Source organism: Myotis yumanensis, unplaced genomic scaffold (genome assembly GCF_028538775.1).
Source record: "Myotis yumanensis isolate MYYU_CA2020_CCGP unplaced genomic scaffold, mMyoYum1.0.hap1 SCAF_5, whole genome shotgun sequence".
Lineage (NCBI taxonomy): Eukaryota > Metazoa > Chordata > Mammalia > Chiroptera > Vespertilionidae > Myotis > Myotis yumanensis.
Window position 1 is genome coordinate 58129144 of NW_027223756.1, and position 19855 is coordinate 58148998.

General features: G+C 38.1%; 1 protein-coding gene across 1 annotated transcript; it reads right to left on the minus strand.

Moving 5' to 3' along the window:
* Positions 1 to 4210: 4210 nt before the first annotated feature.
* FGG (fibrinogen gamma chain) lies at positions 4211 to 13783 on the minus strand. The gene is made up of 10 exons (XM_070415355.1): positions 13693 to 13783; positions 13547 to 13591; positions 13143 to 13326; positions 12940 to 13033; positions 11093 to 11223; positions 10671 to 10804; positions 9157 to 9341; positions 7576 to 7853; positions 4960 to 5129; positions 4211 to 4434 (listed from the first exon to the last, which is right to left on the minus strand). The coding sequence occupies exons 1-10, from the start codon at positions 13768 to 13770 to the stop codon at positions 4420 to 4422; spliced, it is 1314 nt and encodes a 437-aa protein (XP_070271456.1). The 5' UTR covers positions 13771 to 13783; the 3' UTR covers positions 4211 to 4419.
* Positions 13784 to 19855: the final 6072 nt, after the last annotated feature.

The window sequence follows — 19855 nt, forward strand, 5'->3', positions numbered from 1 at the left end:
TGAGCCCTTCCCTGGGCATGTGTCCTGAACAGGAATTGAACCAGGGACCTCCTGGTTCATAGATTGACACTCAACCACTGGGCCAACCTGGCCAGGCAATCAAACCTATTTTTAATGTTCGTAATTGACCATGCCTACCGGACATTTGGGCCAAAGATCATGTTTACAAGGAGGCCAATAAGTACCTGTCCATCTGTAGTTTGCTCGTTTTCCTTATAAAAGGAAAAATATTGATAGTCTTCTGTTATGTAGATAATTATTGGAAACTGATTATGATTATATACACTTTTATGGAGTCAATTAATTCTGATAATTTCTCTGTCCCAAAATAAGTTGGGAAATGTCTCTATCAAGAATTAATATAATCCAGTTTATGCTCTCTGACCATAATGCAATAAATTTAGATATTAATTAAAAATAGAGTTTTACGAGCTACAAGCTTTAGAACCAAATGATATTCACTTTAAAATCCTTGGTTTAAAAAGAAATCAAGAAAAATTATAAAGTACTCAGATTGTGGATAATGCTGAGTGCAAGAGTAAGTACAATGAAGACCTTAACAGTGCTTCTCAAAGTATTTGTGGTAAAGGACTAGTTTTGTTAAATTTCTAACCAATCAAAGTACTATTAGATTATAAAATTAAGTTAATTACTAGAAAAATAAATTTAAAAATTATATAAAAATATAAGCCCACATTTTTATTACTAGGTTCCAAAGACATAAAATTACATTTTATGTAGTTTAAATATAATTAGAGCAAAGATAATTTAGGAAAAATCTTCCTACATGGTTATTTTCTATTATTTTTTTATTTTAATATAGACCAGTAACAAAGAATTTGAGGACAAGCATTCTGAGTAACACTGATTTATTACACAATGCTATTTATATAATTTAAAAATACATAGCTCAAAAGAAAAATTTACAATTTATAAAAATGCATACAAATAATGAAACACATCAAATCCATTGGACTGATTATTTATTGTGGGAAGAAGGGAAGAAATGAAAGTTTGAATGAAAAAGAATCAATCAAGAGAATAACTGAGCACAAATGAATGAGAATGGTGAATTAGGAGTATGGCTAACTCAACATTTACGTCTGAGGGAAGGACACACACACACACACAGAGAGAGAGAGAGAGAGAGAGAGAGAGAGAGCACAAAAAGTTATATGAAAGTCTTTCCTATACTCTTGGTCTCTTTGTCATTAACTCATTATTTTCCATCTTCTTTAATTCATCTGATTATCATTAATTTTTTCTCCCCTCCTTTTTTGGGCTACAGCAAACCAATAAGAAATCAGCAGGTAGATATATTTTCCTCGGGATTAAATGTGTACTTTGTTTTTCACTCTTATCATCTTAATACACCAAAGATACCTGCTGTAAATGCCTTGGCTAGTTTACACTGGTTAGAGTCAGAGTCTATGAATTTTAGATCTTGTAGAGATCTCAAATATGTTGTCTATATTTACATTTCTTCATTTCCCACTCATTTTCAACCCACCCACAATCCGAAATAGTGTCTTTATATTGTAACTACTAAACAGAAGGAGGATTGAAAAAAAGGTATAACACTTCGGAGGTATATTTGAAAATCTTGACATTTGTCCAATGAATGATTACTCCTGTCTGGTGATTAAGGGACTCTGCCCTGTAGCTGCATGACCCGAAGTCATGGTATCCGTACATCTGTGCCAGTCCCCTCCTTTTTGGAAGCTTCCCTTTGTATGTTTTTTAAAGTATATAACTGCACACATTGCTTTGTACTCAGCTTGCCTATTTGCGCTCAGTAGTAACTGGAGGTGTTTTTTTTGTTTGGTTTTTTTTTTTTTTTTTTTTTTTTTATGTCAAGAAAGTAAAAGGAAGGGTTGAATAAGAGTTATTTGTGATTTGCACTCTGAAGAAAAATAATTTATGTCTCTGAGATCCCAAACTGTTTCACTTAAAAGTTGATTTCTAAAAGTTGGTTTATCAAAATAATGGAGACATGATCCATTTGCATTTGGACGTATACCCCATGCTTTAATTCTTAAACGGTAGCCCTTCAATGTTTAGCACTGTACATTAATAACTAAACAAGTAGAATTCTGAAGTTCATCTGTTTTTCTCTACCTCATTGGGTTTTTAAAATAACTACAAAATTAATATGTATTCATTATACCAAGTCGAGCAGAGTAGGGTGTATAAAGAAAAAGTTAGAAACATGCAAACCAAATATGTACTCAGGACACCAAGAACAGGGGATTCCAAAATGTTTTTGAAAAGTGTTATAACTGATATTTTAGAAGGAGCATTGGACAAGTGACCCCATGGGGGGTAAAAAGAGAAACTTTTAGACTCCTTTATATTTATTTTGTATTAAGTACTTTTATTAAATTTTACATTATATATTGGTTGGGGGAGAACAAATATGTACAAATAATGCATAGGTGTCAAAATTATGTTTTGTTTAAAATGTATATGCACATACACTTTTTGTATTACCATTGTAGAATTATTTTTCACCTTAAAATTTCACTTATTTTGTAAATGTTTCCATGTTCATGCTGAGATTTAATGCTTATTATGTAATCACTGTTTTCTATTCCATTGTACTAATAAACTAATTTGCTTGTGCATTCTTCCACAGCTAAATAATTTATAAATTTCCCACTGTTAAGTGTAGGGCTATATTCATATTGCTGAGATCTTGTCAATGGTCTTTTCTTTTTCAAAAATAATTTTCTTGGCCTAATTCACTGGCATGGTATTGTTGCATCAAAACTTATTTATATAACTCTGCCTATCTACGATCAAATTTCTCACCTACAGGAGTTTGCAGGGTAGACTATGCACTCTGAGTTTAAAAGTAGTTTGAAGCATGACAAGGTTGGGGCAGGCAAGGTTAGAGGCACTGTGGGGGGCAGGAAGAAGGTGACTGCCCTAACCTGGCAAGAGATGTTGTATATCCCATTTAGAATGTGGTAGAGCAGCGGTTCTCAAGATGTGGGTTGTGACCCCTTTGGGGGTCGAATGACCCTTTCACAGGGGTCGCCTAAGACCATCAGAAAACACATACATAATTGCATATTGTTTTTGTGATTAATCACTATGCTTTAATTATGTTCAATTTGTAACAATGAAATTGGGGGTCACCACAACATGAGGAACTGTATTAAAGGGTCTCGGCATTAGGAAGGTTGAGAATCACTGTGGTAGTGTGTGTGTATATAAAAGGAAATGAATATAGTAAACCTTTAGGAGGTAGATTTAACAGGCTTAATGACCAGGGGAGGGAAGAATAAGGAAGACAGGAGGATGAGTTATGGTTTTTTTGAAACGTGAAAACTGGATAGAATAGAGCAGTTTTGGAAGAGAGGAAAATACTATGGTGCGCTATATCCCCAATATCCAGCACCGTGCCTAGTACAACAGTAGCATTCAATAAATGTTAGTTGCATGGATGCTTCATGGATACATGAATTAATGAGTGCTGCAAATAGTGAATAAGCATTCCTATTACCCAAAGCCCCACAAGTACCTGGTTGTCTCTTTCCTGTTTTTATTTCAATAGGATATTTAAAATCAGGACTCACGAGAACAAGGGAGTAAGAGGATTAGGAAAGAAATTGTGGAAAAGAAGAGAATCCAAAGCTAAAGCTCAGGATTTCAGAACAACCTGATCCTCCCCTCCTAGAATTAATCAATTACTTTACAAGGTCAATCTGATGTGGACTTAACTACTCCTTTCGGAAAGCTGGTCCTCCCCGATCTCTGGCTGCTAACTCAATATTCCTAGATTCAGAATGAAGTAATGGCTCTAATCCGCTGATTCTCAGTGAGAGACTGATTTAGATTGTTCCTTAAACTTCTCTGCTCTGATTTCAAGTCCTTTCAGAAAGCCCACAGGAGTCTGGAACCAAAGGTTCTAGTGGGAGAATTCCCAAACAGCCTTATGTCTCCAGCTATGCTTTGGGGATTCTGAAACTTAGTTATGTGATTGTAACTTGGGTTTATATTTTTATACAAATTTTGTCACATTGAGTTACTGTATTTTTCTATCTTTATCTTATATCGCCTGGAGGGCAAAAGCCATGATTTCTATTTTTTTCATATACTTCCCGAAGAGGCAGGTTTAAGGTTTGGTGTAAAGTGAGGACTCAGCAAGTACTGATGATTGCCAAACTATGATTACTAAATTGAAAGAAATAAACGGCACCATGTATTTAGTCTTAGGAAACACAATGTTTATTGAAATGGCATGTAGATAAATTATCACCAACATAAAACAGTTAGTGGAGTTTTCAACATGGGTTCTTTTTTCTCTTAAAATGAAGTATGGCTTTACAAGTCCATTGTCCCTTATGAAAAATATTATATTTGTCATTCAGATAAAGTCCTTTAAAAAAGTAAATTCACTTTTGAAATGGTCTTTTAAACGTCTCCAGCCTATGACCAAAACAAAAATATATTAAAAACATATAATTGTCTCCATTTAAAAAGAATTAAATACGAATAATTAGGGGTGATACATTTGGAAAAATACTTAGGCATTTGAAATGCTAGAATTTACTCCTAATTTTACTAAAATTTACTAATTTTACTAGTATGTACTAAAATATTTAAGGCATAATTTTTAAAAATTACCAAGATAAAACAACATGTGGTCATTAAGATGTAAAAAAAAATGTGGCAATTATTTCATATATACCTAGGACGTACGCTAAAATGTTATCTCATCAAATAAATAAATTTTAAATAATTCAAAGCCAGTAATTTGGGAATACAATCCAAACTAAGTTATAATTTCCATTTAAGGCTAACTATCCTTAATATCAGACAAAATTGGTAAATTTTGAGAAGGAACTTTCAGAAAAGTTTCTGAAACATTGTGGGTTAATAGAAATGAAAAATTCATTCTCAGAGTAAAATGATTTATTTAGTTTCTATTTCAACATGGTGCTCTGGTCTGACCTGTTTGGATCCCCCAATGTTGTGCTGCTGCCCATTATCTATGTGGATTCTGTTGAATGGAATTATCTTCATGGTGGTTTTCTTCATGGAATACCAACGAGATTTCCAAGTGGCCCAAATAATGCCATTATCATAGCCATTCGGCGTAGATGTCTTTGAGTAAGTGCCACCTAAGACAAATTGGACATATCATTGCTCTTGGATTTCCTTACCTCAGAGAGTCTATAAAGAACTGCCATTTATAATGACCATTGTCATATCAAATTTATAGTGTTATCAACAAACTGAAAATATCCCTAAAGATCACTAAAATCTCAATTTATATTTATAATAAATGAATTATTAAACAACTAGAGGCCCTGTGTGTGAAATTCGAGAACTTGGGGGGGGGGGGGGTCCCTCAGCTTGGCCTGCACCCTCACATAGTCCAGGAGCCCATGGGGGATGTCCAACTGACAGCCAAGGGGAGTGGACCTAAGCCATCAATCAGACATCCTTAGCGCTACCACGGAGGTGGGAGAGGTTCTCACCACCACCACTGCACTCACCAGCCATGACCCCGCCTTCTGGCTGAGAGGCCCTCCCCCTGTGGGAGCACACTGACCATCAGGGGGCAGCTCCTGCATTGAGTGTCTGCCCCTTGGTGCGTCATAGCAACCCGTCGTTCCCCGTTCCGTTGATTTGCATATAAGCCTTTTATTATATAGGATCCCTTACATCTGTGTTGTACTTTCTGGTCACATTCACACTTTAAATATATTTACTATTAACAGGGCTAGAATCCCAGGATCCCCAATTGGTGTCTCTCCCTGAGCTTAGTCATCCTGGACTCAGCTATTATGGACCATCTTTCTTCAAGGAGGTTAGAACGGCAAGAATCACAGTTCCTGATCAGATGATCGCAAGTTATCTGAAAACACAATTGTACTGGAAAGTATGAGGGACTTTAGAAAATAGTCTGGACTGGTACTTCACATCTCCATTAGAAAGTGGAGATTAGGTTGATTTGCCTTCTCCTTGTCCATAAGCACCAGTTCTCATGTAATTTCCTAAGGGAGTATTGGACCCAAGCTGATAATTAGGTGTTTTGTTTTGTTTTTAATGTTGTGAAACCTGGCTGGCATGGCTCAGTGACTGAGTGTTGACTTATGAAGCAGGAGATCACAGTTCAATTCCTAGTCAGGGCCCATGCCAGGGTTGCCAGCTTGATCCCCCAGTGTGGGGCATGCAGGAGGCAGCCAATCAATGATGCTCTCTCATCATTGATGTTTCTATCTCTCTCTCCCTCTCCCTTCCTCTCTGAAATCAATAAAAAAAATATTTTTACAAAATGTTATGAAGACCAAAAGGTAAATGTAAATCATTTTAAAGAGGAATTTAAGCCATCTATTGGCTAGGACAATGCCATGAGAAGGTAGGATTGCTCATCTTAATGGATCTTTTTGCATCAGTAGAGCTTCCCCACACAAAACTGTTGGGTAGTGACAATAGTTAGTAAGTAGAATCAGTGTTCATAACTACCCCAGCCTTAGAACAAACTATAGCTTGCCTTCCCCCATCCTAAAGTAAGTGTCTAGACTCATAGGCTGGACTCTTCTCTCAAATTTCCATGGACCCCTACCCTTTCAAACAATTTCAAGCTCTTTACTCCATTCCTCCAGACACTGGCTTACTTCTCATTGGTTATATCTGATACACCGCTCAGCTGACACAAGCTAATGTGTTAACAAGCATAAATATGGTAATGTTGATCCATCCAAATCATATATATGTAAATTTGGAGGGGATACCATAACCCAAAATGTCAACTCTGATAATTTCAGACACAATGACAAACCACTGGCTATTTTACAGCAGGTGGATTTCTTGTTGAGGGACCAATTTGAGTTATAATCATAGTATTATTCAATTGTGATTTAATATCAAGAACTAAATTGGCATGAAGTGAGAGAAAGAAAGGAGATTGATACTCTTGTTAATGTATGACTATTTGTCCTTTACTTCAGTGTTGAAGTGTTATTTCTGCCAGTGTTATAAATGTGTGATAGACCCATCCTGTTAAATATAACAACATTTTGGAAAGCATTCGTGTAAATATTTTGTGTCAACAGAAAAGTTCATTGTTTAGTATCTCTTTACCTCAGTCCTATGTTTTGGTCCTCTTGAGGATTATAGCTTATCTTGAAAAACCGAACGTGGAGTCATCAAGTCTGATGAACCTCTGGCAGCTTTTGAATACTTTCCTGAACCAGGAAGTTCAATTGAAAGACCTATGACAGCTTCAGACCAGGACATGGCCTTGAGATAGTTTATTCTTAGTAAAGTGTCATGTGAATTGTGACACTGTATATGTGGCACTCACTCACCTTTGACATGCTTCCAGTGTAGTGTAATTGCATTTGTTACTGTATAGCTTCTTTGTGCAAATGCAATTTTTATACTGAAAATACTTACTTGTATTGTAATACATTATAAATTTATTATTTAAAAATAGAACTATATAATAAGCCCCCTAATGTAATTACTAATTGTTTCTCATGTCCTTAAATCTATTTATACCTTTTATTAAAATATAGACTGCACACTAAGTCATATAAGTAAGGAAGAAAGCCATACCTTGATAATAAACTCCATTGAGGTGGCCAGCATGACACTTGTTCATCCACCAGCCAGATCCATCCTGTTCAGCACAGTTACCATCAAACTTATCATTGTCATTGTCCCAGGTACTGAACTGCATGCCATTGTGGGATGTGAAAAACTTGTCACTAGGATCATCGCCAAAATCAAAGCCATCAAAGGCATCTCCAGCATCTCCACTCATGAAGTAGGCATACTTCAGGCGGTATTTGTCAGCTTCATTCCCCACACTGAACATGGCATAGTCTGCAGTGCTATAAAGAAATAGAGATATCATATCTTGAGCCTCAATGGGGATCTCAAAAGGTCCCTCTCCCATAGAACAGTTGTTTGCTTCTTAAGTCTCAAATGTGTTCATTGAATGAACTCTTCTACAAATTTGATAAGAGGCAATGACTATATGAACCAGTTCAGTGCTCATCAGCACCACCCAGGATGGGTCTAGAAGCCTATAGGATCCTAAAATCAAATCCAGATGTGTGGATGAATCTGATTAATTTTATATTTTCACTTTTATCTAAATGGTTAGCATTGTTCATACAGTCATCAGAAACCACAGTAATTAGCTGACAGTGCATGACCGTCAGTGCACCAAAGGAATTACACCTCCTTTAGCTGTTCAATCTGAAGGGTGAGGTCCTGTGGGATTTTTCTGTCCTAAGGCAATGTGGTCGTGGCAATAAGGATGGCTTCCTAGAGCATCACATAAAAGAAATGGTCCCTGTGTGGCCCACAAAACATGAGCTGGGGGATCAGAGAGAAGTTCTCCCCTGGAAAAAAAAATATGAATGAGGGCCAGAATTCTATGGAGTGCATGGAAGAATGAGCCATAGTATATGAACAGAGATTTCCAGAAAATCACTGATCTCCAGTACTTGTGAAACTGGAGATATTCTCACAGGAGCAAGTCTATGGTACTTTCTGGGTGAAAATTAAATAAATAAAAATACATGTTTGGATATAAAACATATTTCCTAGACATAAAAAGAGGGTTGGATATTTCTCTGAATTTTAATTAGGTGTACAATGCTCAAAGCCCCCAGATAGCTCTGAGCATAGAGGGGGTCTATCTCACCGAAAGAGCTAGCTGATTTAATTTCAGCCAGGAAATCTGAAGAGGCTGGATTGGCTTTTCAACCAGCATAGTCTTAAGATGATCTGTAGAGTCAAACTACCTTAGTTCAAATCCAATCTTTACCGTATACCAGCAATGTGACCTTTGGAAAGTTAACCTGGAATTAACAATATTACCTGCCTCATGAAAGAGTTATTAAGACTAGATCAAATTATAATTTCATGCTCGATTTCTATTAAATATTAAATGCTCAGTAAATATCAGCAATGGTTCTGTGTGGCTCCGGGGTAAGTAGATTGTGCCAAAATACTCAGATCCAGCCTGGAGGGGACCCATCTCTTTGGGCTGCCCAAGAACCAAAATGACTTGTGGAGGAAATGGCTGGATGTGTTCTTTGCATTTGTGAAGCTGTCTCTGCCATTGGTCTGTTGATGGTTGGAAAATGCACATTCTGGACAACACAAAGTCTTTTTTAAACGTACGCGATTCTGCCAGTCCAGTCCTCTAACTCCACTCTTAATACATATGGGATGGTAGTCTGTTTGGTTATCAAATGCATCTTCTCATTCCCCAGCCAAAATTCTGTGGTGCCCGTAGGAGACAGATGTCCAAACCCTTCTTTGTATTGGATCCAGTTTTTCTTGAAATCCTCACTGCCATCAAGCCTCTAATTACACACATGCACAGGCAAAAGGAGAGAACAGATTATCAGTGCACATAAAGAAAACGGTATAAACATTTGTTGAAAATACGGAGGGTCTGATCTCATCATTGACTAACTAGATGACCTTGGTCAAGCTGCCTCAGATTCCTCATCTGTCAAATAAGAATAATGATCCTTACTTCTAGAGTTATTGCAGGGATTACACGAGGGAATGTTGGAGAAATACTTAAAGAGCGCAGGGCACAATTCTAGATTAGTGGTAGTTTTTAAAAGACACCTCGAGGACTTCAGAACTCCAGCGGGTCACTGCTGATTCTTGTACTGATGGTGGAAAGGTCAACTCATTGCTCAGTTTGTCTGCCAACCAGCACTCCCCCGCGCCCCCCCCCCCCCCACACACACCCTCTGAGCGCCCCCTGCAGGATTACTCGTAAAGGTGGTCAGAGGTAAACAGAGAGAAGGATTGCGGCAACTGCCAGGGACTGGCAGAGAGGAAACAAAGGGCCCTTGCCTGGGAACAGCCCAACGGAATCCTCTGTGGGACTGTATCTGTGTTTAACTGGGAGCTGTAGGTCTTGATCTAACTGATGAAACAAGACCTTTCCGGCTTCCTGTGGGGCTGTGCGTGTGTGTGTGTGTGTGTGTGTGTGTGTGTGTGTTCACCTGAATAGTCAGGGAACTTCACCAACTTTATTTAGGTTTTCATTTTTTCAAATTCCAACCCAAAGCTGAATACAATTGGAAACCAGTAAGCACTGTTTGTTCCAAAGGAGTAGGATCATTCAGATTTACTCCAGTAAAGTATGCAACCCTTAAACAAAGCTTTTATTCATTTAAAAGAAACAAAACTGAACAAAACAAAAAGCTATACAGTAGTCTTTCCTTATGTTGATTGCATAAAATGAGTTCTGCTTTTATAAGTTTGACACTCAGTGGTGGTTTTTACAATTTAAGATTTCAACTTCAATAACTTTTTCCTACTCTCTGTGGGGCTTTTTGTTACGATGATTCTGTGACTACGTGCTATCACATATCGACAATGGCAGTGCCAGCACAGTATCCAGTCAAAGCACAGACTCTGAAATAAGACCGCCTGGGTTCCAATCCTGACTCTGTTACTTACTAGTTAGTTTTGTGATCTTGGGTAAGTGACTTTACCTCTGGTGCCTAAGTTTCCTCCTCTGTAAATAGAGGTAATAATTGTACCAATCCCACAGGGAAGGTGTGCGGATTCATGGAGTTGATGTTCACAAGGTGCTTAGAAAAGTATCCAGCCTAAGGCTGATGCTTATTTGAGTGTTTATTAAACACACAGGGTGAGGGGGGACATACCTTCTGAAGCACAGTCCATCCATTTCCATTTTTTTCCATTTCACAGTAGACTAGGAACTGCTGCTGAGTTGTAATAGGTTTGATAAAGTAAAGCCCACTCTCTTTGCCTCCCTTATTGGCAATATCTTGACAATCTGAAGAAGACGAAGAAGCCTATACCGTGGTCTGAAATCCAGTAAGACTGCGCCAGCCTTGAACATGGGCGTTTAGCAAGTTGTAAACTATTCATTTCCCACAAAGCATTGTCTTACTTCTCACATCATCATTCCTTTCAAACTATTTTTAGCTACTCAAGCAAAGTCCGAGCAATTGGGTACAATTAGACTCCATGGCTAAGCACCTTCAAAATTATTCCTATGCATTCTAAAAGATGAAATCTCTTTTGCTTAATATATTAATCCCCACATCAAAGTGTCACTTACCTCTCCCTGTTATATCGTGTATTTTGACTGTGTCTTTGCAAGGCTCTTGACACTTTGCTTCAAGCTGGGCTACTTTCTGTTTTAAGGTGGCGATCTTCTGACTATTTGAATTATATATATCCTTCAAAAATCTACAAGCGGAAGAATAAGATAATAGAGCATACCCTTCAGAGGTGTAATTTTGTATTTTCATTTAAAAATACTACCTTATCTTTTTGAGAATTACTTCCTGATAAATGACTCCATTTCTTGGGAAAACTGTAAAATTCTGTTACTTAATTGAGGCGAATTAAAATTCTAAGCTTTCTGGAAAAGAAAATAATAAAGTTCTTGTCCTTGATACAGATTTTTACCATCTGTATAAAGGGCAGCAGATAACGACCTAATGGAGTGAAGAGCCTGGTTAACGGGAGGACTGTCTGAGGATCATTCTTAGGACTGGATATTCTTAGGGAAGAAAAGGCTCTGTTCAGGGACTCGCATGTGATGAATTATGCTTTCCACTGCGGACCTACTGAGGACTATTTGAGGCCTACAATCTATTACTTACATGGAGAAAGTATTTGGGGTGTTATCTTACATATATAAAATAGAACAACAGACACTTCCTGACCTTCTCAATGTTTCTATTTACAGATCTTTGGAAATGGCTGGGGGAAGTGAAAAATCCTGCTTTTGTGGTTGTTCACAGGCTTGTCTGTGCATATTCAGGAATGGTAGAACATGGTCTACAGTGCACAGCCCGGTGTATCTTTTGGTGAAGAAAGATAGAAAAAGTACCCAACCACTCTTTTTCTTTACTACACCTTAGAAAATTTCTGCACAATAGTCTCTTTAACTTCAATGATGGGCAATACTAGTGTAACTTATAAATTATACAACAACAGTAAATATGGCCCTCTGGTAAGAGAAAGAGGAGAAATCCCTCCTGCCCACTTCTCCCTAGCCACCATTTATCACTAGTTTTTATGCTACTTTGAATACAGTTTAGTTAAAAAAAATTTTTTTTTGAGGAAAAAAACTAAAACTGTATATGAGATCCTGAGTTCAGGAAGTTAATGAGTCCCTGGGAAGTTATTAATAGAGACATTTTACCTTCAAGGGAAGGGAGGAGAGAACATAATGGCACAGTCACTGTGCCGTGATCAGCACATAGCTTTGTAATGTTTGTTACACTTAGTCTCTTAACTTTTCTTATACCCTTCCTATGCCTCTGCTTGCTGTCACCTCCCACCAATTTGTTGACAATCTTATAAAGAGATTCTTAGTTTCCACACCCAAATCCCCATTTGAATTTGTGGTGTAAGACAAACGGGGATGAGGGATCATTTTCATAAATGGGGCCATAGCAGTATTTGAAGACATCTAGAACACCTTTCTCCCACATGATTATTAAAAAGCAATTATAACCCAGTGCAACACATATTGCACTCAAGATGCTATCTCCACTGAGTTCCAGATGGCCAGGCATAATGACAATTAAATATCAAAAGTGGCGGAAAAGTTAATTCCACTGAAGTTTGCAATATTAAGTAAAAACCAAATCACTCTTGGAGAGTAAGTTAAAACGAAAATGCACCCTGGCTGGTGTAGCTCAGTGGTTACAGTGGCAGCCTGCGCACGGAAGGGTTGCAGGTTTGATCCCCAGTCCCAGTTGGGGTGTGTGTAGGAGGCAACTAATCAATGTGTCTCTCTCACATTGATGTTTCCCTCTCTCTCTCTCTCTTCCTCTCTCTCTCTCTCTTTCTCTCTTTCTTCCCCTCACCTTCCTTCCTTCCACTCTCTCTAAAGAACAATTGAAAAAATATCCTTGGGTGAGGATTAACAACAACAACAAAAATGCTTACCGAATACTTGATTCATGTGATATAATCAATGCTTCAAATTTCATAATATCTTCCATCATTTTCTGAGAGTCCTTAATAGCAGCTTCTATCTTATCTGTAATATGAGATCAGAGACAGAAATGTTTAGGCAAATGGAACCAGTGAAACAACAGCAAAAGAACTTTACAAATTATCTTCTCAGTCAGTGGTATTTAGTTCCTCACCTGACTTCGGTAGGCCATCAGGATTATAGATGGTTTGGATTTGTCTGATCAGTTCTTTGGCTTCTGATGTGTTGTTTTTGATTTTACGTAAGGTTTCTTCCACAGACTGTAGATCCTGGTCTACTTCGGTTTGGTAATTAAGCAAGAAATCTGCAATGCCACATGTAGTCGGGCAGTAACGACCCTGAAAATACAACAACAGAGTGATTTAAAATCTTGATGAAAGCCACACTTAACAATCTATGAATAAAAATAGGTAAAAGCTAGACTATGTTAAAAAAAAACAAAAACAACAGAGTTTAAAATGCCAAATGTTTGTAAGAGAATTCCTTTTATTCCTCTGCCTCTCTGCAATCTACATACAGCAGAAACAAACAAACAAACAAACCATAAAAATTACTTACAAATCTTTTATCTGAGATGCAGCAGTTGTCTGTGGGGGGAACAAACTAGAGGAGAAAAATACAGAAATTTCACTAGTTTATCATATATTTTCTTACTTTTCAGCTTTCCATGTAAAACAAATATGTCTGTGGAGAAGCATACTTACTGCTAGGCATGTTGAAGACAGGAATAAAAGAGTGTAGATGGAGAGAATTAAACTCCGGGGGTGCAAGGACCAATGCATGATGTCCGGGAGCCCTGTATCAGCACTGTGGCCTCTAGGGCTTCAACAGTCCCTTTATGTAAACTCTGAGGATGACCAGGACTGCCTGCCAGTGGCTGAAGCTGATCACGGGATCTTCTTACCGGGAGGTGGGGGAAGTCTTTCCCGTCTCTTTTCCCGCCTCATCCTGGCCCCCAGCCTATGTTCAATCAGGTTCCCAGATTTTACACACAGGTTTAAGCTCCTCCTTTTGGCCCAGCTCAACCTTTCTCCTCTGCAGCCAATTCATCTGCAAAGGCTAGTGAAGCATTAGCCATTGCTAAGAGGAGGGAGGGACACCTGGGAGGTTGCATGATGCAACCTCTTCCAGTATTTGGCAGAGAGCAAACACTGAGAGCTGGCCTCCAGCAGAACAAACCCAGCCAGCTGACCTCCATCAGAACAACCCAGCCCAACCTTAAGATGGAGCCCATATCCCAACTCACTGAAAGCTCTTTCTGAGCCCATGGATTCGGACACATAATTATTTTTAACCTGTGGCTGTGGCAGGAGGAGACTTTGCTTTCTACCGGGTCCCAATGTGTTAGTATTCCCAGAAACAAGTGACACTGGAAATATATTCCTCCCTGCTCTGTGTTGGCCGTTTTCTTTCTTTTTAATTGAGATGTAATTGACATATCCTATCTAATAATAGCCAAACATGGTAATTGACCGTACCTTCGTTACCCCTCCCATTGGCTAATCAGCAAGATATGCAAATTAACCGCCAACACAGATGGCGGCTAATTTGCATACTGCAGGCAGGGAGGGACAGCGAGAGCCGCCAGCATGAGCCACCATCCAGGCTCCCGTGGGCAACACCAGGAGCCACCTGCCTGCTGCCCGGGACCTGATCCGGTCCTGGGCCGCAGGCATGCTGGCCCCGCAAGCCCCAGGAGCTGCCTGCCTGCCACCTGCAACCAGATCGGTCCCAGGCCGCTGGCAGGCCCCAGAAGCCCCAGAAGCTGCCAGATATGGCAGTAACTCTATCAGTAAACACTCTGAAAGTCAGTGGCATAAATGCACCAATTAAAAGACAGATTATGAGGGTGAATCAAAAACAAAACCCACTTTAAATAAAAAGACACATATAGATTAAAAGTATATGAATTAAGCTGCAGCCTGTTTTGCTCAGTAGATAAAGCATTAGCCCTTGGACTGAAGGGTCCCAGGTTAGATTCCAGTCAAGGGCATGTACCTCAGTTGCTGGCTTGATCCCCAGTCCCTATTAGAGCATGTGCAGGAGGCAACCAATCAATGTGTCTCTCCCTTTCCCTTCACTCTCTTTAAAATTCAATGGAAAAATATCCTTGGGTGAAGATGAACAAAAACAAAGTAAATGGATTAAGTAACATTAAAGAGATTATAAGAAAAATATATTCCAAATTTTGTTAGTTGTATAATGGTTATGTTTAAATTATTAACACGTAAGAAATTGGGTGAAGGGTACATATAATATGCTGTAGTATTTTATAGGTTTTTTTTACATGTATGAGATTATTTCAAATTAAAATATTAAAAAATTAAAAATTAATAAAATATTAATTGAAATGCATCTGCATTACATGAAAAATCTCCTAATTGCTTCTAGCATAATTTATTAAATTGTGCTAAAATTTACAAGGGTTCAATTAAAAAGTATCTTAATTCTAAATGATATAATAGAAAATATATAATAGTGCAGTTATAAGCACTTATCTGAAAAAAAAAATTAAAGAAGTGAATTTAAAGAAAATATATGCACAACCCATAGACACAGAGAACAGTATGGTGATGGCCAGAGAGAAGTAAGGAGCAAGAGCTGAGTAGAGGGGGCAAAAGGGGGGAAATAGGGACATCCTATATAATAATAATAAAAGGCTAATATGCAAATTGACTGAATGGCAGAATGGCCAGTTGCTATGATGCGCACTGGCCACCAGGGGGCAGACGCTCAATGCAGGAGCTGCCCCCTGGTGGTCAGTGCACTTCCATATGGGGAGTGCCAGCCAGCCAGAACCTGGCTCATGGCTGGCCAGCGCAGAGGTGGTGGCAGGAGCCTCTCCCACCTCCGTGGCAGCACTAAGAATGTCCAACTAATGGTTTAGGCCCGATCCCTTGGGGGCCTAAGCCTTTAGTCGGACATCCCCCAAGGGCTCCCTGGCTGCCAGAAGGATGTCTGACTGCAAGCTTAGGCCTGATCCCCCTGGGGAGTAGGCCTAAGGTCAACAGGTGGACATCTGCCAAGGGGTCCTGGACTGCAAATGGGCACAGGCCGGGCTGAGGGACAACCCCTGGCCCCGAGTGCACAAATTTTTTTGCACCAGGCCTCTAGTATCATTATATTAATTTCAGGTGTAAGACATCACGATTGGGTATATTGCAAAATGATCACCACAATGAGCCTAGTCAGCATCCATCACCACACATAGTTACACAATTTTTTTTCTTGTGATGAGATCTTTTATGATTTATTCTCTTAGCAACTTTCAAATATAACAGTGTAGTATTATTAAGTATAGTTACCACATTGTCCATTACATACTCAGTAAATAATTAATTAGGACAACAAGGTGAATATATCGTCCTAACTGGTTTGGCTCAATGAATAGAGCGTCGGCCTGTGGACTGAAAGGTCCCAGGTTCAATTCTGGTCAAGGGCATGTACACACCAGTAGGAGGTGTGTAGGAGGCTGCTGATCGATGTTTCTCTCTCATTGATGTTTCTAACTCTCTATCCCTCTCCCTTTCTCTCTATAAAAAAATCAATAAAATATATTTAAAACAAACAAACAAACAAAAACAAATGAAGTGAATATATCAAACCCAGATTTGTGGCCTTTTCTCTCTTCTTTAATAGTTCCTCTTTCTGACTTACCAGTTATTGCCAATCACATCATCAGATCATCAGCCAATTAAAGTCACAGTCTTCCTCATTCTCCTTACCCATTTATCTAATCAGTTGTTAAAGCTTGTTGTTAGAACTATCGTCACACTACCACTTTTATTTTATTCCTCCTATTTCCACTGCCAACATGCTAAAGGAGGCTCCCTTATTTCTTGTCCAGACTGCTTGTCTATACTGCCTGCTGACTGATCTCCCCCTCCACTCCAGTCACTTCCTGCTCCAAACCATTCACTGTGCTGACAGATTAATCTTCCTATAATGTAGCTCTGATGATGACATTTACCTGATCAAAAGCCTTCAATGACTCCCTATCTCCCACCATAATGAATGTAAACATAATTGTCCCTTCCCACCTTTGCTGTGTTTTCTCTCATGGAATCACATAACATCCCTTTAATGTGCACTATAGAGTACTCTCAGACTGTGTTTCTCTTTTTATATGTACCGCCTTCAGCCTGGGTTGCCTTCATACATACTCTTGCATCTCCATCAAAATTCTATACAACCTGAATGTCCTCTTTCATGATTCCTACTTCCTCCAAAACAAAACCTAAAACTTCGGGGCCACAGCTCAGCCTTTTTCATAGCATTTATAGAAACCTTGTGTTGCTATACGTGTGGTGTGCATCTCATTAGATGCTAAACTTATTTTTGTGGCTACTGCACCTAGCGTAAGAATATTTAACACTCAGTAACGCTTTGCTGATATGGAATTGAATTGGGCTGGAAATAAGTCTTTAGAGTTTACACTTGTAATATCTCTCAAAACTTCCAAATGCAAAATTAAATGACTTTGCCAAGGATAATATGTGAAGATAAATAACCAATCAGAAAGTAGCTGTTGATAAGGTGGTTGTATAAAAATTACTAATAAGAAACTAATAACCATCTACAATAATAAAAGGGTAATATGCTAATTAGACTGAAAGTTCTTCTGGATGTCCTTCCTTCCAACAAAGCCGCAGCAGGCAGGGGCTGAGGCAGAGGCAGCAGAGGCTCCCAGCCGCAGTGGCAGTGGGCAGGGGCTGGGGCCGAGGCCCTTGCATGAATTTCATGCATTGGGCCTCTAGTTTTCAATATAATAGCCATCACACTTATAATTTCAACCACACACATACAACTAGATAAAACATCTCTAAGGAAAAATTACTAGAAGAAAATAGGAAACCATTGAAAATTTGAGTATGGAAGGTCTATCTAAATATGACACAAACTCCCAGGAAAGACTAATGTATTTTAACTACATTAAAATAAACCTCTTCTCAGCCCAAAACAAAACAAAAAACCACTATATACAAAATCAAAGACAACATACTAAAAGAAATCAGACTACATATACACACATTAGCATATACATTGAATATCATTTCAGGATTACACTCAGAGTCTACCAGGGTTTGCCTCTGTGGAGATGTGTGGAGCAGGAGCATAGAGGATAAGGTGGGGAAAAGGCTTCATTTCTCGGTATATTTAAAATTTTGACTATATGTTCATATTACCTACATATCCCCAAAATAATTAAAATATGTAATGATTTATTTGCTGTGATAATTATTTCATAATTACTTTTTATTTTAATATAAAAGGTGACTAAGGAATTGCTTTTCAAGGAAAGTATAACTCAATTGAAGAGACTATGCGTAAGTAGTTGTTAAAAGCTGTGGAGTTTGAATCCTATCTGTACAACTTACTGTGCCATTTAGTACAAGTTATTTAACTTCTCTGAGTTTCAGTATCTGCATTAATAAAATAGAAAAAAATATTTACAGTAACACTTCATAGAGTATTATGTCACCAGAATTCAAGGAAATAATGTGTTGAGTACATCGCCTGATTCACAGAAAGTGTTAAATAAATGTTTATAAGGCTTATGAATTACCAAATGTTTTAAATTGTCAATTGGAATTTGTATAAATAAGTATTTTATTTCATAGAACTGTAGAGTAACCATTATTGCCATATCTGGCTCATGGGGACTAAGCATTGTTGTTCCAGCTACAAAAAGTTGTCTCTAATCAATGATCTGTTGCTACTAACTGCAGGCTGATGTTGTAATGCTCCACAGAGAAGAAAGCATCTGGCTGTCTAACTTAGGTGGAGACTCCACTTAAATTAATTCCACCAATCAAAGGTGAAATGATTATAGAACTAGACTGCACGCCTTGTGAGAAGGTGTAATTCCAATCAGAGTTCAAGCACAGTGTGCCAAATAGAGCATGCTGTCTGTCATTATGGTTCCTCTTGCTGAAGACCATAAAATATTGCTTTGTTAAGATACCAATTCATAACATTGTGTTAAATCTTACATAGAGAGAATACATAACCTCATATGCAAAAGGCTGATAAACACTTAAAGAAACTGGAAATTCCATCTTATTCCATTGTAGTATGCCTGGCTTTTTGCTCATTTGTGTTAGAATCTGAGATGTGGTATCATAACTTTAAAGAAAAGATTTGCTTTTTACCACAATCTCAAATTGTAAATCAGAATTCTATTAGGTAAGATGTTCTCTGAGAGAAAATGGCCAACAGTGATTTAGTGACCTACATTGGCCCTGCATTCGGTCACTAGGTTTACATTTTAACTACCTGTTTTCTTAAATGTTTGGGCCAGTTTTTTCCTCTGATAAATTATAAATGATTAACAAATTCCAGGAAAGAACAATATTTCTTACATCAAATTTCCTCTACTTCCACGTTTGTTTTCCGAGAAAAGAGCACAGGTAGTATTTAAGCCAAAATAGTCATGTAATTTAATTCAAAGGTCAATGAGCTTATTTGTTGAAATAATAATTTCCCAAATTATCTATCAGCCATTTGTGTTCTGATTTGAAAATATAACATCTACTGCTAACAATCTTCATATATATTAAATAACTCACTCTACGAGTTCCTTGTCTGTTTTGTTCATTTATGCCCCAAAGTTATTTGCTGAATTCAAATTTGATTTGGTAGAGTTACTTTAAGTTCTTGACCTGGGGGAAATGATGTAGGCCTGAAGGAATAACAGAAAGCACCACCAATTTTGAGCATCTTCTTAATGCTCGCTGTCATGCTATAGTTTAGTTGTTGCTATTTTGCATGTTCTCTCATTTAATCCTCAGAACAAGCCTAGAGGGAGATATAATTATCTGCATCGTATAAATGAGGAGGGTCTTTGAGAGGTTACAGTGATATATG